Consider the following 23468-nt stretch of genomic DNA (forward strand, 5'->3'; position numbering starts at 1 on the left):
TCAGCGGAGCATTCCGTCTACAAGGGCAGCAACGAAGCTCACTGACTGGCTGCCATACTGTTGACATGATCTCAGGGCTGGAAGCAATACTAGACACCAGTAGTAACGGTAAAGACTCAGCACTGGACCCAAGGAGTGGTGAGGAACGTGTGGTTTGTTTTTAATAACGAACTGGACACAGAAACCAACATTTTCTAAAAGGAGACATTCCATTCCACCACATAGCATCCAGCGTTATTTTTGCCATAATGAATAGACTTTTCTCAATTTTATCAACATTACGTTCCATTAGTCACAATTTGTTAATTCTTCCATTGTTGTAGCTGACTGAATGATTGTTTTCTTTCTTTATTTTTTTTTTGCCGGGATTGCCTTACAAACAGGCAACCTCTTAATGCATTGTGGCTACCTAACAGCCGTGAGACATGCAGCTGCGCGGACTCGAACATGATGAAGATACTCCGATAACACCCGAGCATGCTGGATAACACGATTTCATGTGACCGCTCATGTGACCGCTCATGTGACCGCGACGTCATGGAAGGTCCTTCACTCACCGCATTTTAAGGAACGGAGGGAGACGCTAGCAGCGCTGTGAGCAAGGGCCCGTCCGAGGGTGAGTATATCCATGTTTTTTATTTTTATTCTTTATTTTTTACATGAATATGGATCCCAGGGCCTGAAGGAGAGTCTCCTCTTCTCCAGACCCTGGGAACCACACGCCATATAAGATGACTGGGCGTATAAGATGACCCCCGTCTTATAAGGCGGGCATATCCCAAATTCCATATTTTATATGGAAAAGTTGGGGGTCGTCTTATACGCCAGAAAATACGTACATTTTTTTCTTCTTTTTCTGTTACTATAAAACAGACAATGTGGTACTGTGTATTTTGGAGCTTACCGTGGGGTCCTTTGTATCTCGGAGCCTGTGTGTTAATGTCAACAATTGCTCAACCGCTTCATTTGGGACATTTGGTACCTTGAAATGAAACAATACAGAACGGTCAACAAAATAGAATGTAAGTCTGCAAGGACAGGGTCCTCTCCCCTCTGTATCAGTTTGTCATTGTAAATTAATTTACTGTAAACGATATCTATAACTCTGTATGTAACCCCTTTCTCATGTACAGCACCATGGAATTAATGGAGCTATAAAAATAAATAATAATAATAATAAATAATTAACTACTATCTAAGTAATTGTTCTTTCCCACCAAAATACAATGTAGTCCAATACAAGGAAGGTCAGTCGCAATTCACATTGTCTTGTCAATGAGGCTGACAATCTAAATAAGAAATATAACCCCACTTGCCACCACTACAGGGGAAATGGAAAGAGTCGGGCAAAGCGCCAAAAATGGCGCATCTAATTGATGCGACTTTTCTGGGTGGCTGCGGGCTGCTATTGTTAGGCTGGGGGGATCAATATCCATGGCCTCTTACAAGCCTGAAAATACCAGCCCTCAGCTGTCCACTTTAGCAAGGCTGGCTGTCAAAAATGGGGGGGACCCCACGCCATTTTGATTTTAAATTTATTTAAATAAATCAAATAACAGCATGGGGCCCCCTCTATTCTTGATAACCAGCCTTGACAATGCTGACCGCTGAGGGTTGCAGCCCGCAGGTGTCAGCTTTGCCTAGCTGGTTATCAAAAATACAGCGAAACCTACGCCATTTTTTTTTAGATACGTATTTGTTTATAGCGCTGGCTCTCACTGTTATCAGCTCAATGCAACTGTCAACATTGTCCAATGCTAGCGCTGATCGCCCTGTGAGCAAGAGAGAATGATGCGAGCGGTCTTCAGCACCAGCGCCGGGGAACAGCACAAACAGTAGCACTGCTTCCCAGGCGCCAGTACATGTGGTACTGATGCAGAACATGATTGCAACACGTATGCCACAAGTATAACACACACGTACACTGATATCTCCGGTAGTGGTTTTGCTAGAAGTAGGTTAATGGTTGAACAATCGAACATCTGATTAATGATTGCTTCGCTGACATAGCCATATCTATTTTACCCATTATAATAACTTCAAATCGCCATTCAATGGAAAAGGACATACGACATTTCTTGGGAATGTTCTTTTACCCCTTGAAGACTAGCCCATTTTTCATTTTTGCGCTTTTTTTTCCTCCTGTTCTTCAGATAGACATAGCTTTTTATCTTTGCATCAATATAGCTGTATGAGGGCTTGTCTTTCCAGGGATAAGTTAAGCTGCAGTTTTCAATTATACCTTATATTTTACTATAAAAAGCAAGGGAAAATAGGCAGAAAGTAGGGTAAAATAAAAAGAAAAAAACAAAATGGTGCCACCTTTGTTTTTGGGGTTCATTCTTACGGTGGTCAAAGTATGGTAAAATTATGCTAGCAGTATGATTTTTAAGTGGGTTGTCCACTTCTAGGACAACTCCTTCTCAATCTGAATGCTTGCCACCGTTTAAATAAAAAAAAAACTTATACTCACCTCCTATGCTGGCGCTATTCCAGCAGTGTCACCACTCACATTCCTGGGGCTCATCCGAGGTTGTTACACACGTGAGCCCTGCGCCCAATATAATAATCTTTATTTTTATTTTAATCAGCGCTGGAGTCACTCTCTCTCTGCTTTCGGACATACCGTATATACTCGAGTATAAGCCGAGATTTTCAGCCCAAATTTTTGGGCTGAAAGTGCCCCTCTCGGCTTATACTCGAATCACGATGGGCGGCAGGGTTGGCGGGTGAGGGGGAGAGGGCGCTGAGGCATACTCACCTAGTCCCGGCGATCCTGACACTCCCCCTGCCTGTCACACGGTCTCCGGGTGCCGCAGCTCTTCCCCTGTACAGCGGTCACGTGGGACCGCTCATTAGAGAAATTAATATGGACTCCACTCCCATAGGGGTGGAGCCACATATTCATTCCTCTGAGTCTGAGCGGTGCCAGTGACCGCTGACAGGAAGAGTTGCGGCACCCGGAGACAGTGTGACAGGCAGGGGCAGCATCAGGAGCACCGGGACTAGGTGAGTATTTTATATTCACCTGTCCGCGTTCCACACGCCGGGCGCCGCTCCATTTTCCGGGCACCGCTCCATCTTCCCGGCGCCGCTCCATCTTCCCGGCGTCTCTGCGCTCTGACTGTGCAGGTCAGAGGGTGCGATGACGCATATAGTGTGCGCGGAGCCCTCTGCCTGATCAGTCAGTGCGGAGAGACGCCAGGACGGGACGCCGGAACGAGACGCCGGGAGCTGCAATCAAGAGAGGTGAGTATGGCTTTTTTTTTTTTATTATTGCAGCAGCAGCAGCAATGGCAGAGCTTTATAAGGAGCACATATGGGGCAAGAATGAACGGTGCACAGCTTTATAAGGAGCATATATGGGGCAAGAATGAACGATGCACAGCTTTATAAGGAGCATATATGGGGCAAGAATGAACGGTGCACAGCTTTATAAGGAGCATATATGGGGCAAGAATGAACGGTGCAGAGCACTATATGGCACAGCTATGGGGCAATAATGAACGGTGCAGAGCACTATATGGCACAGCTATGGGGCAATAATGAACGGTGCAGAGCACTATATGGCAGCTATGGGGCAATAATAAACCGTGCAGAGCACTATATGGCACAGCTATGGGGCAATAATGAACGCGCAGAGCACTATATGGCACAGCTATGGGGCAAGAATGAACGGTGCAGAGCACTATATGGCACAGCTATGGGGCAATAATGAACGGTGCAGAGCACTATATGGCGCAGCTATGGGGCAATAATGAACGGTGCAGAGCACTATATGGCACAGCTATGGGGCAATAATGAACGGTGCAGAGCACTATATGGCACAGCTATGGGGCAATAATGAACGGTGCAGAGCACTATATGGCACAGCTATGGGGCAATAATGAACGGTGCAGAGCACTATATGGCACAGCTATGGGGCAATAATGAACTGTGCAGAGCACTATATGGCACGGCTATGGGGCAATAATGAACGGTGCAGAGCACTATATGGCACAGCTATGAGGCAATAATGACTGGTGCAGAGCACTATATGGCACACCTTTCTATGGTACATCTATGGAGCAATAATGAACGGTGCAGAGCACTATATGGCCCAGCTATGGGGCCATAATGAACGGTATGGAGCATCTATTTTTATTTTTGAAATTCACCGGTAGCTGCTGCATTTTCCACCCTAGGCTTATACTCGAGTCAATAGGTTTTCCCAGTTTTTTGTGGCAAAATTAGGAGGGTCGGCTTATACTCGGGTCGGCTTATACTCGAGTATATACAGTAAATATAATTAAGAGGAAGTGATAGCTGCAGTTGACAGCTCACTTACTGTTTTACAAAATAAGAAAAAATATGGCCACTCACTTCCTCTTGATAACTTATATGTATGAAGGAGGGGACTGTTATGCCAGCGCTAATAAAGTGCAGAGCTCACGTGATCCCCGGGAACGGAAGTGACAACTTAGGCTACTTTCACACTAGCGTTTTCTGCAATCCGTCACAATGCGTCGTTTTGCAGAAAAAACGCATCCTGTAAAAGTGCTTGCAGGATGCGTTTTTTCCCCATAGACTTGTATTGACGACGGATTGCCACACGTCGCATCCGTCGTGCGACGGATGCGTCGTGCTTCTGCGGACCGTCGGGAGCAAAAAACGCTACATGTAACGTTTTTTGCTCCTGACGGACCGCTTTTTCCGACCGCGCATGCGCGGCCGGAACTCCGCCCCCCACCTCCCCGCACCTTACAATGGGGCAGCGGATGCGCCGGAGAAATGCATCCGCTGCCTCCATTGTGCAATGCGCTAAACGCTAGCGTCGGAATCTCTCCCCGACGCACTGCGACGGGGAGATTCCGACGCTAGTGTGAAAGAAGCCTTAGCTGGAAAGGCGCCGGCACAAGAGGTGAACATAAGCGACTTTATTTTAAAGGGGGCAAACATCCAGACTGAGAAGGGGTTGTTCTAGTAGTGGACAACCCCTTTAAGATCAACACAGTCATAGTGATACCAAACATATGCTTTTATATAAAAAAAAATTTTGAATAAGTTAAGAAAATGAACTCTATAAAAAGTTAAAAACTTGCTTTGTGGTAATATATTCTCCTATACCTTTTTTTTCATGGATCTGTGTTTGGGTTTGCTTCATTACTTGGTGACCTGCACTTTTTACCGTTACCATTCTTAACTACATACAACACTTTTATTAGCCTTTTATGATATTTTTTTGGGTGGGTGTAGTGACATTTACTATATGGTTTAATTGTATAGTCGGATAGATTGAACTTTAATGAATACATTGATATAAAATCTGCATTTTTTATTTCTTGATTTTTGAATTTCTAAAAAGGATATACCGTATATATATATATATATATTATATATATATATATATATATATATATATATATATACATACATACATATATACATATATATACATATACACACAAACACGGCATGGAGGCGATCAGCCTGTGTCACTGCTGAGGTGTTCTAGAAGCCCAGGTAGCTTTGATAGCAGCCTTCAGCTCATCTGCATTGCTGGGTCTGGTGGTCTCTTATCTTCCTCTTGACAATATCCCACAGATTCTCTATGGGGTTAAGGTCAGGCGAGTTTGCTGGCCAATCAAGCACAGTGATACTGTTGTATTTAAACCAGGTATTGGTACTTTTGGCAGTGTGAACAGGTGCAAAGTTCTGCTGGAAAATGAAATTTCCATCGCCAAAAGGCTTGTCGGCAGAGGGAAGCATGAAGAGCTCTAAAATTTCCTGCTAAATGGCTGCGCCAGTAGATGACATGGCTCCCCAAACCATCACTGATTGTGGAAACTTCACATTAGACAGCTTGGATTGTGGCCTCTCCACTCTTCCTCCAGACTCTGGGACCTTGATTTCCCAATGAAATGCAAAATTTACTTTCATCTGAAAACAAAACCTTGGACCACTGAGCAACAAAACAGTTATTTTTCTCCTTGGCCCAGGTAAGACGCTTCTGGCGTTGTCAATTGGTCATGAGTGGCTTGACACAAGGAATACTACACTTGTAGCCCAGGTCCTGGATACGTCTGTGTGGGTGGTGGCTCTTGAAGCAATGACTCCAGCAGCAGTCCACTACTTGTGAATCTCTACCAAATTATTGAATGGCCTTTTCTTAATCCTTTCAAGGCTGCGCTTATCCCGTTGGCTTGTGCACCTTTTTCTACCACACTTTTTCCTTCCACTCAACTTTCCATTAATATGCTTGGATACAGCACTCTGAACAGCCAGCTTCTTTAGCAATGGCATTCTGTGGCTTACCCTCCTTGTGGAGTGTGTCAATGACTGCTTTCTGGACATCGGTCAAGTCAGCAGTCTTTGCCATGATTGCAGAACCTACTAAGGCTATGTGCACACGTATAATGGTCCACTGTGGATTTTTCCGCAGCAGATTTGATAAAGCGCTGCGTTTTTGCTGCAGATTTATCGCGTATTTACTGCAGTTTTTCTGCGGACTTCACTGCAGTTTTACAACTGCGGTTTCCTATAGGAGCAGCTGTAAAAGTGCTGCGGAATCCGCAGAAAGAAGTGACATACTGCGGAATGTAAACTGCTGCGTTACCGCACGTTTTTTCCCACAGCACGTGCACAGTGTTTTTTGTTTCCCATAGGTTTACATTGTAATGTAAACTCATGGGAAACTGTTGCGTTTTCCGCATTGCGTGCACGTACCCTAAAAGAGACTAAGTGACCTATTTAAATGCTTAGGAAGCCTTTTGCAGGTGTTTTTTGTTAATTACTCCGAGTTACCGAGATAATAACTTTTGGGTTTTCATTGGCTGCAAGCCATAATCATCAAAATTAACAGAAATAAACACTTGAAATAGATCATTCTGTAATGACGCTATACAATATGAGCTCCACTTTTTGTATTGAAGAACTGAAATAAATTATCTTTTTGATGATACTCTAATTTTGTGAGGAGCACGTGTATGTATGTATGTATGTATGTATGTATGCGTGCATGTATATATATATATATATATATATATATATATATATATATATATATATATATATATATATATATATCACTAAACATACTGATCCGCTGAGCAGATATGAAGCTGCATGCCGAATCAAAGAGTGTAATGCTTTTTTAGGCTGTTCTGACTAGAGCAATCACCAGTCCAGCCGCTGCGGCACTAATTGTAGCTGAGGTTTAAAGGAATCGATCTTCCAACGGTGCATCTAATTATTACCTTGCAGTATTATAATTCAAAATTACACTTAAATATCAAATGTGGATTTAATATCTTTTGTGCCCATTAGCATTGTCAATTCTGGTATAATTATACTGTGAATAGGGTTTTTTTGTTAATGTAATTTAGCACTTCTGCGCAGCAATTTTTCAAGTACCCTTTTGGGTTTTATCATATTTATAATAATAATGAAATTATCTATATTCTGTATCAAGTCAATACTTTGATGTGCACAAGTATTTTTTAGATTAATAATATTGTATAACAAAAAACAGGTGCCAAAATTTATTAAGAATTTTCTTAGCATGCTCTGATGCCATATACAACGAGGCTAATAATATGTATGTTACCTGGTGCTTTCTTAGAATTCTATTTACGCCTATCTCCAGATTATAATTTGTACGGTTTTGAGGCATTGTTTTGTTTTATTGAGTGTATTGTTTGTGTTAATAAAATTATAACTTTTTATAAAAAAAGCATTACACTCTTTGATTCGGCATGCAGCTTAATATCTGCTCAGTGGATCAGTATGTTTAGTGTTGTATTTGAGTGTTACCCATCCTGAGTTTGTGGTAATGGGTCTGGGTTATATGTTTACATATATATATATATTTTCCTAAATTCAAAAATAATTTTTCTTATCCCTAATTTTAGCAATGCAGTATAATAGTGAAAATGTAACTATCTAATGGCTAGGCTATATATGTGTGGCTGCCATGCTAACACATCTCCGTTCCACAATTGTGATTCGAGAGAGTGCATGTAAATGGTTAAATAGTTGTGAGGAGATCTAGCTCTGGTCGCTGCTGTTAGAGGCAGTGGGCACCAGCCCTGTCTGGAGAGGGCCAGCTCCTGAGCTCGCTACATACTCCAAAACCTGATGTCAAAGTCATATAAAGAAAGCCTTTGTTAATACGCGTTGTTAAAACAATTATTTCACCTAATAAAAGTGGTGATGGCGAAAACCCTTTGAGAAGTTATTAATTGAAGAATTTAGTTGATACAAGATCCAATTAAAAGTCACTTGCTGCAGCTCTGATAGAATTTGTGAGCCTGTACTGTAAATCAGAGCAGAAAGCTCATTAAGCAGTGACTCCAGGAACTCAGCATTGATTAAAAATGACAACTGGAATTATTTTACAGCGTAATTAGCGCACATGAAAAGAAAAAATTCTTAAGATCACAGATTTCCGTACCATCTCCCTCATTATCTGAACCTCCTCTTGACTGGTGGATGGCTTAACATTGTGATACAGAAACATGGTGAGGAGCTCTGGACCCAACCACTGCTGCGTGTTACTGCCAATAACCGGTGGTTCTGCCAAGGCAATTATTCTAAAAGATGGGTGAATGGGAAAGATGGACCTGTAGAGAGGAAAACAACCAGTTATTACAATTCATGTAGTACTGGTCTCCAATGGAATAGTCAGCAGTGTTTTATAATGCATTAGTGACTTAAATCAAAACTGATCTCAATTTACCAATTATTTCAACTGTACGAAAACAAACTTTCTGCTAGAAGAGCAAGAAAGATATAAAATTCCTGTTGTTGCTACATACTGCAATAAATACTTTGAGAAATCGTAATATTCTGCAGCACTTTACAGGCATTATCATCACTGTCCCCGTTGGGGCTCACAATCTAAATTCTTCGCCTTTGGAGTGTGGGAGGAAACGAGAGTTCATGGAGGAAACTCATGCAAGCAGCGATGCAAGGCTACAGTGCTAACCACTAAGCCACTGTGCTGCCCCAGGCTAGGAGATCAGCCACGGCCCAGCTCCATCTCACTGTACGGCGTCTGGTTGTAATTCTACTGGCCGGAGCAGGAGTCTCCCTCTTATGTGTGTCTGCAGTAGGACAATAAGATTTAGCCCCATCCCTTGGCTCGACTCTACATCTAAGCCACATTACAAAAGACTGATAAAGCGTGCCGGCAAGCTTTACTTCTATTTACTTTCCACATTCATTTATGATTTATTGATTCCTAAAAGTTTTTGAGTAACCAATATCTTGCATTAGTGGCTTTAATTAGATTTCAAAGCTTAGAAACCCACGCAAATGCTGTTATTTTCTGTGTCTTACCAACTTGACAAAATATGTATTAAAAGCGTTTAAAGACCTCAAAGTGGAATATCAGTAAGATCACTTTTTGACTGAAATTGAAAATCAGACATTGGGGACTCCCACACCTTTTGATAACAGAAATTCCACAGTACTGGAAAATTGGGTTTCATAGCTGCAGAGCTGTTAAAGTACCCACGCTGACACACAGTCCACCACCTAAAGCACCTACAATGTGCATACGACATCAGATCATTTTATTTTACAACATGTGCATGGCTGGGTACATGTTTGATGCTCACAAGAGGCAGTGGTAGCACCAGGGATACATTATGAAAAGAAGGCACGGGTCATACACTGGGTTCTGCTGGGGAACCTTTGCTCCTTGCATTCATGTGGATGTTACTTGCCTAAACATGGTACAGACCGAGAACATCCCTTCATTGCAAAAATACTCACTAATGGCAGTAGCCTGTTTTAGAAGGATAATGTTCCCTGCCAGATGGCAAAATTTGCTCAGGGATGGTTTGTGGAATATGATAAAGAGTCAAGGTATAGACCTGACTTCAAAACTTTCCGGATCACAAACCGATTTGTGTGAACAGACAAAATGCCAAGGGATGACTTTAGGTCTCATAGAGGGCATATTTCAAAGGTTCACAGCTGTTTTAGTGACAGAAGCAAGACCTACACAATATTAAGTAGGTGGTGTTAATATAATAGTTGATTGGTGCATAAATGTGTAATTTACCTTTCTTGGAGCTCTGCATCTGACAGCTGTAACTCATTCTTTAAAACCTGATACCGATCTCCTCTAAGTAGCCTCGTACCATCATAAAGAGTTAACTCTCTGTCGTGAATTAACCTATAAACACAAGACAAAGTAGATGATTTCACAAAAAAGCTCACTTTGGTTATGTCGAGAAGACTACATAGCCAGCCCTCCGATTACCTGGGGATTGCTCATCGATTCTTAATTGTATTAGTATCACACATTAAAATAAGTTTCCAAACAAAATAGGTATACTACTATTATATTCTAAAAAAAAAACTATTAAATAAAACCTTTTTAGATAAATGTGTGTTTAATACAACATATTATCTTACATCAGTTCCTATAAAAGCCTCTCATTAAGAGAACTGAAGAAGAAATTACCTTTCTATCCTATAAGATAGTAAACACACCAGCGCTTACTGGACCAGAGTAGAACCCTTTGCGGCTGGACTCAGAACCGGGTAGACGCCGCCCCTGATATAAGCAATGGATAAGAAAAAGATAGAGACCGCGCATAAGGGGGAAACACTAGGAGAAAACGAGGGAATGTATAAAACCACAGTACACAGAATCACACAGTAGACCCTAATATTGGCCTGAGTCGCTGTGAGCCCCCCTTGACAAAAACACAGCAACCTAAAAAAAAGCCCCGTGAGGTACTAATGCGACGGTGGAAACACATAGACAGCAACGCTGGACTCGGATGAAACCAGCAAGGCCCCCAACCATATACCAAAAAATACCTGTAACTCCTGCAAGTAGTAGGTGTACCGTGCAGAGTGGTTGTATGATGGATCAGGGTGAGGCGCCGTAAAGACCAATGCGGAGCCGAGCGTGGCGCTGCAGGGCTTGATGTCCGACGTGAGGTGCAGAGTCACGGTGGGGATTTGCAGGCTCCCGGAGCGGTGCTGCACGCAGGGGTAGCAGGGAGGCTGCGTAGAGCCAGGGAGAGCCCCGGCCGGTGGCGTCCCTGGATACGAGCACAAGAAAGATGGCCGACGGAGGACTGAGCGTGTGACGTCACAGCTGAAGAGCTACGGAGCGGCGCTAAGGACAAGGTAGAAACCAACGCGTTTCAAAGGAACAGCGTCCTTCTTCGTCAGGGTGCCTGAGTCTACTGTGTGATTCTGTGTACTGTGGTTTTATACATTCCCTCCTTTTCTCCTAGTGTTTCGCCCTTATGCGCGGTCTCTATCTTTTTCTTAACCTTTCTATCCTACTTGACTTAGGCTGGTTTCACATTTGCGTTTAAAAACGCAGCGTTTTAAACGCAAACACATTTGGTGAAAAAACGCATGTAAACGCATTTAAACGCTGCGTTTTTTTAGAAGCATGTGTTTTTGCATGTTTTAATACAAACGCGGCTTTTTGACGCGTTTACATGCGTTTTTTAAACGCATGATGAGAAGTGTGTGACAGCTGCCAATCATCAAAATCAACAAGAAAACCCACTATAAACAGAAAGAGCTAGGGTTAGGGTTAGGATCCCTAGTAACCCTAGGGATCCTAACCCTAACCCTAGGGATCCTAACCCTAAGGGATCCTAACCCTAACCCTAAGGGATCCTAACCCTAACGGATCCTAACCCTAAGGGATCCTAACCTTAACCCTAACCCTAGGGATCCTAACCCTAACCCAAACGCATGTGCTTAAAAACGCATGTGTTTACATAGACAGCAATACGTTTTTTTTGACAAAAAAAGCATGCTTTTTTTGCGGCAAAAAAACGCCGCTAGAAATTACTACATGTTGCATTTCTGCAACAAAACGCATGCATAGAAACGACGCATGCGTCGTCAAAACGTGGCAAAACGCATGCAAAGAACGCATGCGTTTTTAATGTTAAGTATAGGGAAAAAACGCATGCTTTTTTTGCGCTAAAACGCAGCGGCAAAAAACGCAAATGTGAAACCAGCCTTAGATGCTTTTTAGATGAACAGGTTCCTCATAAAATGCTTTTTCTATACTGTGCTCCCAGGGCTTGCACACAGATGACCATAAAGAGTACACAGCAGTCAGCCATGCAAAGTAAATTTTCTTTATTCCTATTTGAATAAATCATTACCCATAATCCCATCCATGCTCACCATTCACACAGGGAGTATGTTAAATTCCAGCCTACTTAACGTTTCTGAACATGAGCTATTAATGCTGCTTCAATAACCTTTCATAAATATTACATAAAGACTTAAAATGTTATAAATATTGCAAAAACCGAATGTAACATCATTCTTCTACAAGCCTGAAGAGGAGACCATCTACATATTCGAACATCAATGTGGCTATCATATTTTGATAGTTAAAAGGATTGTCCGACATGAATTAAAAAGCCACAAATGGTTTTAAATAAAATAAGAATTACTTCCACATTCAAGCTGTGTTCACATGAGAGTGCTGCAATTTAATTAAAAATGTGGCAAAACTTTTACCCTGACAATTTTACTTACAAAAAGGGGCAAAAATCACTCTGTGGCCACAATGTGTGAACACGGCCTCAATCCCCTGCAGCTCATCTCCATCACTTACAATGTCATCATTGCTGCAGTACTGACAGGGACTAGAGTTGAGCGACCTTGACCTTTTTAGAGTCGAGCCGGGTTTTGCGAAACCCGACTATGTCCAAAGTCGGGTCGAGTGAAATCGGCCGATTATGACGTAAAGTCGGGATCGACCGAAACACGAAACCCAATGCAAGTCAATGGGGCAGCATAGTCGGCAGTGAGTGGGGGCCAGGAAAACACCTAGAGTGCCCATTTTAATGTCAAAACCATCCATTCTTCTTAATGAAGCTTGTCAAGCGTAATTTACCTTAAAATAATTGGAAGGCATTTGAAATTGGGGGTCATTTGGCTAAAGTTGTGGGGGGTAGGGCTGGTTCAAGTAATTAGTGGGCCCAGTAAATCTGGACCACGTCACGGCAGTGGAGCAGGGAGAGGTAAGTATTTCAACTTTGCAAGTGCTGTGATCCTGAGCAAGCAGGGGGGGCCCACTCGTTGGCATTGGCACTGGCACAGGGCCCCTCAAAGTACAGCGGTGTGTTTGCACGGCGGGGGCGCCTCCCACCGGCAGCAACACTTTTGCGTACTATGAGAGGCCCTGTGCCAGTGACGTCGCCAACTAGTATTCCTCCCCCCACCTGATGAAGGAACCTGCACTTTCATCTGCACCTTCCTCTTTGTCCCCGTGTAAGGTGGTATGGTATGCGGGAAGAGCAACCTGACTTTCAGCAGGGTCACAATGTTGTTGTGTAGCGTGCACGGGGAATGTTGCGTTATGGGTCAATGTACCAGCAGACTCATCTATCACTGGCTGGGCAATGGGCACGATGAAGTGGAAACACAGATATAGGCCCAAAGAATAAAGTGGGCTAAATGCAGTTCAAAATTGGTAACACAGGAATAACCAGGGGGCATTGCAGTGGAGGACAACTGGAATGAGAGGCTGACACAGAGAGTAGGGCCAAATCAGTAAGTAGTCGAAATGCAGTTCAAAATTGGCAACCGTAGTAAACAGGCGGCACAGCTTTGTTCAGTGGAGGAGAACAGCAAGGAGTGGCAGACACCGATAGTAGGCCCCAACCCAACTAGTAGGCCAAATGCAGTCTAACATTAACAACTACTTAACGAGAGGCTGAAAATGGAATTTCAGGACAGGAAACCAGGAGAACAGCAAGGAGTGGCAGACAACGATAGTAGGCCCCAAACCAACTAGTACGCCAAATGCAGTTGTTCCATTTAACCACAATTTAATGAGAGCCTGAAGATAGAAGCTCAGGAAAGGCAACCTGGGGAACACCTTGGAGTGTAACACACCATCTCTCTCCACCCCATACCCATTTTGTAGGCCTAATGCTGTGTACTTTTCTACAACTACTAAACGAGAGTCGGAAGACCGAAGCAATGGCAAGGAAACCTGGGGAACACCTTGGAGTGTAACACACCATCTCTCTCCACCCGATACCCATTTTGTAGGCCTAATGCAGTGTAGTTTTCTACAACTACTAAACGAGAGTCGGAAGATCGAAGCAATGGCGAGGAAACCTGGAGAACACCTTGGAGTGTAACACACCATCTCTCTCCACCCCATTCCCCATTTTTTAGGCCTAATGCAGCCTACTTTCCGACACCTACTAAACGAGAGCATGAAGATCGAAGCTCAGGAAAGGCAACCTGGGGAACACCTTGGAGTGTAACAACAACCTCTCTCTACACCACGGAAGGGCTGATTCTTAGGAAGGAAGGCTGTTGTAAATAAGCATTGCGCGTCCGAGGGTGATTATATTCTTATTCGGTATCTACTCACCCTCGGACGCGCCATGCTTCTTGATTTGTAATTAATGTTTATTTGCAATGTGCTTTTGACTTACTCAATTATTTTTTTAATTATTGATTTTATTAAATTAATAGTTTAACATCTTATTGGAAATAATTTAAAGGAGACGCGACAGGACAACACTCGGTGGATGCCATATCTGTGTTAACAACTCCAAAAAACTTTCAGTTAACTTCTTGCAGGAGAAAGAAATTGTAGCTGTTGGACCTTTGTAGTACAGTTCCAGATATTTGTTGTGTGTTTGTTTTGATTGTTAAAATGTCTGCATTTGAGATCTCAACACGATCTTATTTTTTATAATCAAATTAATTTTTTAAATATTTTATTAGGTTGGTTCAAGGGGTACACGGGCCGCAGTAGACAGGTCAGTGGAGGCCTAGTGGAAGGAGGGACCGCAGATGCGCCACTGTTTCACCCATACACAATTAGTAGGCCTAATGCAGCGTAGTTTCCAACAGCTACTAAACGAGAGCCGGAAGATCGAAGCTCAGGAAAGGCAACCTGGGGAACACCTTGGAGTGTAACAACAACCTCTCTCTACACCACGGAAGGGCTGATTCTTAGGAAGGAAGGCTGTTGTAAATAAGCATTGCGCGCCCGAGGGTGATTATATTCTTATTCGGTATCTACTCACCCTCGGACGCGCCATGCTTCTTGATTTGTAATTAATGTTTATTTGCAATGTGCTTTTGACTTACTCAATTATTTTTTTAATTATTGATTTTATTAAATTAATAGTTTAACATCTTATTGGAAATAATTTAAAGGAGACGCGACAGGACAACACTCGGTGGATGCCATATCTGTGTTAACAACTCCAAAAAACTTTCAGTTAACTTCTTGCAGGAGAAAGAAATTGTAGCTGTTGGACCTTTGTAGTACAGTTCCAGATATTTGTTGTGTGTTTGTTTTGATTGTTAAAATGTCTGCATTTGAGATCTCAACACGATCTTATTTTTTATAATCAAATTAATTTTTTAAATATTTTATTAGGTTGGTTCAAGGGGTACACGGGCCGCAGTAGACAGGTCAGTGGAGGCCTAGTGGAAGGAGGGACCGCAGATGCGCCACTGTTTCACCCATACACAATTAGTAGGCCTAATGCAGCGTAGTTTCCAACAGCTACTAAACGAGAGCCGGAAGATCGAAGCTCAGGAAAGGCAACCTGGGGAACACCTTGGAGTGTAACAACAACCTCTCTCTACACCACGGAAGGGCTGATTCTTAGGAAGGAAGGCTGTTGTAAATAAGCATTGCGCGCCCGAGGGTGATTATATTCTTATTCGGTATCTACTCACCCTCGGACGCGCCATGCTTCTTGATTTGTAATTAATGTTTATTTGCAATGTGCTTTTGACTTACTCAATTATTTTTTTAATTATTGATTTTATTAAATTAATAGTTTAACATCTTATTGGAAATAATTTAAAGGAGACGCGACAGGACAACACTCGGTGGATGCCATATCTGTGTTAACAACTCCAAAAAACTTTCAGTTAACTTCTTGCAGGAGAAAGAAATTGTAGCTGTTGGACCTTTGTAGTACAGTTCCAGATATTTGTTGTGTGTTTGTTTTGATTGTTAAAATGTCTGCATTTGAGATCTCAACACGATCTTATTTTTTATAATCAAATTAATTTTTTAAATATTTTATTAGGTTGGTTCAAGGGGTACACGGGCCGCAGTAGACAGGTCAGTGGAGGCCTAGTGGAAGGAGTGACCGCAGACAGGCATCGAAGGCCTAAAATAATCACACATGGCTGTAGGCAATTTTAAATTGGTTCCAGGGGTACACGGGCAGCAGTGGTGTGGTCAGTGGAGGCCTAGTGGAAGGAGTGACCACAGACAGGCATCGAAGGCCTAAAATATTAACACATGGCTGTAGGCAATTTTAAATTGGTTCCAGGGGTACTTGGGCAGCAGTGCCCTGGTCAGTGTAGTAGTAGTTGAAAGAATGGACCGCAGACAGGCATCGAAGGCCTAAAATAAAAAAATTGGGCTGGCTGTAGGCAATTTTAAATTGGTTCCAGGGGTACACGGGCAGCAGTGGTGTGGTCAGTGGAGGCCTAGTGGAAGGAGTGACCGCAGACAGGCATCGAAGGCCTAAAATAATAACACATGGCTGTAGGCAATTTTAAATTGGTTCCAGGGTTACACGGGCAGCAGTGGTGTGGTCAGTGGAGGCCTAGTGGAAGGAGTGACCGCAGACAGGCATCGAAGGCCTAAAATAATCACACATGGCTGTAGGCAATTTTAAATTGGTTCCAGGGGTACACGGGCAGCAGTGGTGTGGTCAGTGGAGGCCTAGTGGAAGGAGTGACCGCAGACAGGCATCGAAGGCCTAAAATAATCACACATGGCTGTAGGCAATTTTAAATTGGTTCCAGGGGTACACGGGCAGCAGTGGTGTGGTCAGTGGAGGCCTAGTGGAAGGAGTGACCACAGACAGGCATCGAAGGCCTAAAATATTAACACATGGCTGTAGGCAATTTTAAATTGGTTCCAGGGGTACTTGGGCAGCAGTGCCCTGGTCAGTGTAGTAGTAGTTGAAAGAATGGACCGCAGACAGGCATCGAAGGCCTAAAATAAAAAAATTGGGCTGGCTGTAGGCAATTTTAAATTGGTTCCAGGGGTACACGGGCAGCAGTGGTGTGGTCAGTGGAGGCCTAGTGGAAGGAGTGACCGCAGACAGGCATCGAAGGCCTAAAATAATAACACATGGCTGTAGGCAATTTTAAATTGGTTCCAGGGTTACACGGGCAGCAGTGGTGTGGTCAGTGGAGGCCTAGTGGAAGGAGTGACCGCAGACAGGCATCGAAGGCCTAAAATAATCACACATGGCTGTAGGCAATTTTAAATTGGTTCCAGGGGTACACGGGCAGCAGTGGTGTGGTCAGTGGAGGCCTAGTGGAAGGAGTGACCACAGACAGGCATCGAAGGCCTAAAATATTAACACATGGCTGTAGGCAATTTTAAATTGGTTCCAGGGGTACTTGGGCAGCAGTGCCCTGGTCAGTGTAGTAGTAGTTGAAAGAATGGACCGCAGACAGGCATCGAAGGCCTAAAATAAAAAAATTGGGCTGGCTGTAGGCAATTTTAAATTGGTTCCAGGGGTACACGGGCAGCAGTGGTGTGGTCAGTGGAGGCCTAGTGGAAGGAGTGACCGCAGACAGGCATCGAAGGCCTAAAATAATAACACATGGCTGTAGGCAATTTTAAATTGGTTCCAGGGTTACACGGGCAGCAGTGGTGTGGTCAGTGGAGGCCTAGTGGAAGGAGTGACCGCAGACAGGCATCGAAGGCCTAAAATAATAACACATGGCTGTAGGCAATTTTAAATTGGTTCCAGGGTTACACGGGCAGCAGTGGTGTGGTCAGTGGAGGCCTAGTGGAAGGAGTGACCGCAGACAGGCATCGAAGGCCTAAAATAATCACACATGGCTGTAGGCAATTTTAAATTGGTTCCAGGGGTACACGGGCAGCAGTGGTGTGGTCAGTGGAGGCCTAGTGGAAGGAGTGACCGCAGACAGGCATCGAAGGCCTAAAATATTAACACATGGCTGTAGGCAATTTTAAATTGGTTCCAGGGGTACACGGGCAGCAGTGGTCTGGTCAGTGGAAGTCTAGTGGAAGGAGTGACCGCAGACAGGCTTCGAAGGCCTAACATAACAAAAATGTCAAAACAATGGTATTGTCAGTGCCAGGCATTGAAGGATGTCAGCGCCTAGACTACACATTGGTGAAGCTGTGAGAGATAATTTTGCTAGTGGTAGAGCACTGTTTGAGCTGGGGGGGGGGGAACTGGCTTGTGGCCGGCGGTACAGGCACAGGGCCCCTCATATTACAACGGTGAGTCTGACGTTGGGTGCGCACCACCACCGCCAGAGACACTTTATTGTACTATGAGGGACCCAGTGGCAGTGCCGTCGACCAAAAGCGGCCACACCCACCTCTTCAGACAAACAGCACTCTCAAGGGTCCAAGCGCAAAGTGGCGATAGCACGACCCCGTGTGGGGAGTTTGGCCATTTCGTGAGGTGGAAACATGTCGTATGCTGGACAATCAGGTGAAGAAAATTACGAGATTGGAAAAGTCATTCAGAATAGTCCACAGGCAAGACCTTTTCATAGGAAAGCTAGGTGTCAGCCGGGCAGGGTGGGGCAAAAGATTTTGAAATCCAGTTGTGGTTCATTTTAATGAAGGTTAGATCATCTACATTTTGGGTAGCCAGACGAGTCCTTTTTTCTGTTAGTATTGAACCTGCAGCACTGAATACTCTTTCTGATAGGACACTAGCTGCCGGGCAAGCAAGCTCCTGCAATGCATATTCTGCCAATTCTGGCCAGGTGTCTAATTTGGATGCCCAGTAATCAAATGGGAATGACGGTTGAGGGAGAACGTCGATAAGGGATGAAAAATAGTTTGTAACCATACTGGACAAATGTTGTCTCCTGTCACTTTGAATTGATGCTGCAGTACCTGTCCTGTCTGCGGTCATAGAAAAATCACTCCACAACCTGGTCAGAAAACCCCTCTGGCCAACGCCACTTCTGATTTCTGCCCCTCTAACACCTCTGGTCTGCTGGCCCCTGGAGCTCGTGTGAGAACGATCACGGGCGCTGTGTGCAGGGAATGCCAGAAGCAAACGGTCAACAAGAGTTGATTGTTTTGTTGCTAATATTAGTTCCAAGTTCTCATGTGGCATAATATTTTGCAATTTGCCTTTATAGCGAGGATCAAGGAGGCAGGCCAACCAGTAATCGTCATCGTTCATCATTTTTGTAATGCGTGTGTCCCTTTTGAGGATACGCAAGGCATAATCCGCCATGTGGGCCAAAGTTCCCATTGTCAAATCTGCGGTTGTGCTTGGTTGAGGGGCAGTTGCAGGCAAATCTACGTCACTTGTGTCCCTCAAAAAACCAGAACCCGGCCTTGCCACGCCACCAATTTCCCGTGCCCCCGGGAAAGCTTCCTCATTAAAAATATACTCATCCCCATCATCCTCCTCATCCTCCACCTCCTCTTCGCCCGGTACCTCGTCATGTACACTGCCCTGACCAGACAATCGCTGACTGTCATCAAGGCTTTCCTCTTCCTCTGGTGCAGACGCCTGATCCTTTATGTGCGTCAAACTTTGCATCAGCAGACGCATTAGGGGGATGCTCATGCTTATTATGGCGTTGTCTGCACTAACCAGCCGTGTGCATTCCTCAAAACACTGAAGGACTTGACACATGTCTTGAATCTTCGACCACTGCACACCTGACAACTCCATGTCTGCCATCCTACTGCCTGCCCGTGTATGTGTATCCTCCCACAAAAACATAACAGCCCGCCTCTGTTCGCACAGTCTCTGAAGCATGTGCAGTGTTGAGTTCCACCTTGTTGCAACGTCTATGATTAGGCGATGCTGGGGAAGGTTCAAAGAACGCTGATAGGTCTGCATACGGCTGGAGTGTACAGGCGAACGGCGGATATGTGCGCAAAGTCCACGCACTTTGAGGAGCAGGTCGGATAACCCCGGATAACTTTTCAGGAAGCACTGCACCACCAGGTTTAAGGTGTGAGCCAGGCAAGGAATGTGTTTCAGTTGGGAAAGGGAGATGGCAGCCATGAAATTCCTTCCGTTATCACTCACTACCTTGCCTGCCTCAAGATCTACAGTGCCCAGCCACTACTGCGTTTCTTGCTGCAAGAACTCGGACAGAACTTCCGCGGTGTGTCTATTGTCGCCCAAACACTTCACAGCCAATACAGCCTGCTGACGTATGCCAGTAGCTGCCCCATAATGGGAGACCTGGTGTGCAACAGTGGCAGGTGCGGATGGAGTGTTTGTGCGACTGCGGTCTGTGGACGAGCTCTTGCTTCTGCAGGAGGACGAGGAGGAGGAGGAGGAGGAGGGGGTGCGAACGGCTACAGACAACTGTTTACTAGACCGTGGGCTAGGCAGAACTGTCCCAAACTTGCTGTCCCCTGTGGACCCTGAATCCACCACATTTACCCAGTGTGCCGTGATGGACACGTAACGTCCCTGGCCATGCCTACTGGTCCATGCATCTGTTGTCAGGTGCACCTTTGTGCTCACAGATTGCCTGAGTGCATGGACGATGCGCTCTTTAACATGCTGGTGGAGGGCTGGGATGGCTTTTCTGGAAAAAAAGTGTCGACTGGGTAGCTCGTAGCGTGGTACAGCGTAGTCCATCAGGTCTTTGAAAGCTTCGCTTTCAACTAACCGGTAGGGCATCATCTCTAACGAGATTAGTCTAGCTATGTGGGCGTTCAAACCCTGTGTACGCGGATGCGAGGCTAAGTACTTCCTTTTTCTAACCATAGTCTCATGTAGGGTGAGCTGGACTGGAGAGATGGAGATCGTGGAACTAGCGGGGGTGCCGGTGGACATGGCAGACTGAGAGACGGTGGGAGATGGTATTGTTGCCGCCGGTGCCCTAGATGCAGTGTTTCCTACTACGAAACTGGTGATTCCCTGACCCTGACTGCTTTGGCCTGGCAAAGATACCTGCACAGATACAGCAGGTGGTGCGCTAAATGGTGGTCCTACACTGCCGGAAGGGATGTTGCGTTGATGACTAGCTTCATTGGCCGAGGGTGCAACAACCTTAAGGGACGTTTGGTAGTTAGTCCAAGCTTTCAAATGCATGGTGGTTAAATGTCTATGCATGCAACTAGTATTGAGACTTTTCAGATTCTGACCTCTGCTTAAGGAAGTAGAACATTTTTGACAGATGACTTTGCGCTGATCAATTGGATGTTGTTTAAAAAAATGCCAGACTGCACTCTTTCTAGCATCGGATACCTTTTCAGGCATTGCAGACTGAGCTTTAACCGGATGGCCACGCTGTCCTCCACCAGGTTTTGGCTTTGCCACGCGTTTTGGGCAAGATACGGGCCCGGCAGATGGAACCTGTGGCGATGTTGATGCCTGCTGCGGCCCCTCCTCCTCCTCTGCTTCAGAACTGCTGCCGCCTGCACCCTGTTCCCCCAATGGCTGCCAATCGGGGTCAAGAACTGGGTCATCTAATAACTCTTCTTGTACCTCCTGCGCAACTTCGTCTGTGTCACCGTGTCGTTCGGTGGTATAGCGTTCGTGATGGGGCAACATAGTCTCATCAGGGTCTGATTCTTGATCAGCACCCTGCGAGGGCAATGTTGTGGTCTGAGTCAAAGGACCAGCATAGTAGTCTGGCTGTGGCTGTGCGTCAGTGCACTCCATGTCAGATTCAATTTGTAATGGGCATGGACTGTTAACTGCTTCACTTTCTAAGCCAGGGACGGTATGTGTAAAGAGCTCCATGGAGTAACCCGTTGTGTCGCCTGCTGCATTCTTCTCTGTTGTTGTTTTTGCTGAAGAGGACAAGGAAGTGACTTGTCCCTGACCGTGAACATCCACTAACGACGCGCTGCTTTTACTTTTACCAGTTTCACGAGAGGAGGCAAAAGAGCTAGAGGCTGAGTCAGCAAGATAAGCCAAAACTTGCTCTTGCTGCTCCGGCTTTAAAAGCGGTTTTCCTAATCCCAGAAAAGGGAGCGTTCGAGGCCTTGTGTAGCCGGACGACGAACCTGGCTCCACAGCTCCAGACTTAGGTGCAATATTTTTTTCCCCACGACCACCTGATGCTCCACCACTACCACTACCCTCATTACCAGCTGACAATGAACGCCCCCGGCCACGACCTCTTCCACTAGACTTCCTCATTGTTTTAAAAACGTAACCAAACTAACGTTATTTGTTGCAGTCACACAACTTACACGGTGAGCTATAACTTCAGTATGATTTAGCTACCCCTTTACAGGTTGGTGAGACCACCGCGAAAATCAGGCACAATGTTACACACTCTTTTTTTGGTGGCTGCAAATTAGAGAGATGCCCCACACGCAGGACTGTCACTGAAGCACAAATGTTAATATTAATGTCACACTATTATTTGTTTTTTATTTTTATTTTTTTCAGGAACACTTTAGAAACCCCCCCAAAAAAAAAAAATTGATTTTTGCAGGGAGAATTTAGAAAACAAATGTAACAAACTATATGCTTTCTATGGGCCACTGAGTGAGAGATGACGCACACAGGAATCAGGAGTGGCACACAAGCCCAGAGGCCAATATTTTTCTACCAATGATTGATGGAGTTATTTTCTCTGGTAGATTTTGGAACCCAAATCAAGGAAAAAAAATATAGGCTTTCTATGGACCACAATTGGAGAGAGAGAGAGAGAGAGAGAGAGAGAGATGGCACACCCAGGAGTCAAGACTGGCACACAAGCAGAAAGGCCAATATTAATCTCCCACTGTTTTTTTTTTTTTTTTTTTTTTTTTTCAGGGAGACTTTAGAAAAAAAAAAAATAAAAAAAATATGATTTTATCAGGAAGAATTTAGAAACCAAATAAAATAAAATGATTTTTTCAGGGAGAATTTAGAAAACAAATAAAACCAAAAATAGGCGTTCTATGGCCCACTGACTGAGAGATGACGCACACAGGAATCAGGAGTGGCACACAAGCCCAGAGGCCAATATTTTTCTACCAATGATTGATGGAGTTATTTTCTCTGGTAGATTTTGGAACCCAAATCAAGGAAAAAAAATATAGGCTTTCTATGGACCACAATTGGAGAGAGAGAGAGAGAGAGAGAGAGAGAGATGGCACACCCAGGAGTCAAGACTGGCACACAAGCAGAAAGGCCAATATTAATCTCCCACTGTTTTTTTTTTTTTTTTTTTTTTTTCAGGGAGACTTTAGAAAAAAAAATAATAAAAAAAATATGATTTTATCAGGAAGAATTTAGAAACCAAATAAAATAAAATGATTTTTTCAGGGAGAATTTAGAAAACAAATAAAACCAAAAATAGGCGTTCTATGGCCCACTGACTGAGAGATGACGCACACAGGAATCAGGAGTGGCACACAAGCCCAGAGGCCAATATTTTTCTACCAATGATTGATGGAGTTATTTTCTCTGGTAGATTTTGGAACCCAAATCAAGGAAAAAAAATATAGGCTTTCTATGGACCACAATTGGAGAGAGAGAGAGAGAGAGAGAGAGAGA

General features: G+C 44.3%; 1 protein-coding gene across 1 annotated transcript in view; it reads right to left on the minus strand.

Moving 5' to 3' along the window:
• Positions 1 to 23468, minus strand: part of VWA8 (von Willebrand factor A domain containing 8) — a 616504-nt gene that overhangs the window by 360992 nt on the left and 232044 nt on the right. Inside the window, exons 15-17 of the mRNA XM_069758217.1 lie at positions 10049 to 10162; positions 8432 to 8600; positions 905 to 982 (exon numbers count right to left, since the gene is read on the minus strand). Of these exons, the coding sequence (XP_069614318.1) occupies positions 905 to 982; positions 8432 to 8600; positions 10049 to 10162 (361 nt within the window). The remainder of the gene's footprint in view (positions 1 to 904; positions 983 to 8431; positions 8601 to 10048; positions 10163 to 23468) is intronic.

Source organism: Ranitomeya imitator, chromosome 3 (genome assembly GCF_032444005.1).
Source record: "Ranitomeya imitator isolate aRanImi1 chromosome 3, aRanImi1.pri, whole genome shotgun sequence".
NCBI lineage: Eukaryota > Metazoa > Chordata > Amphibia > Anura > Dendrobatidae > Ranitomeya > Ranitomeya imitator.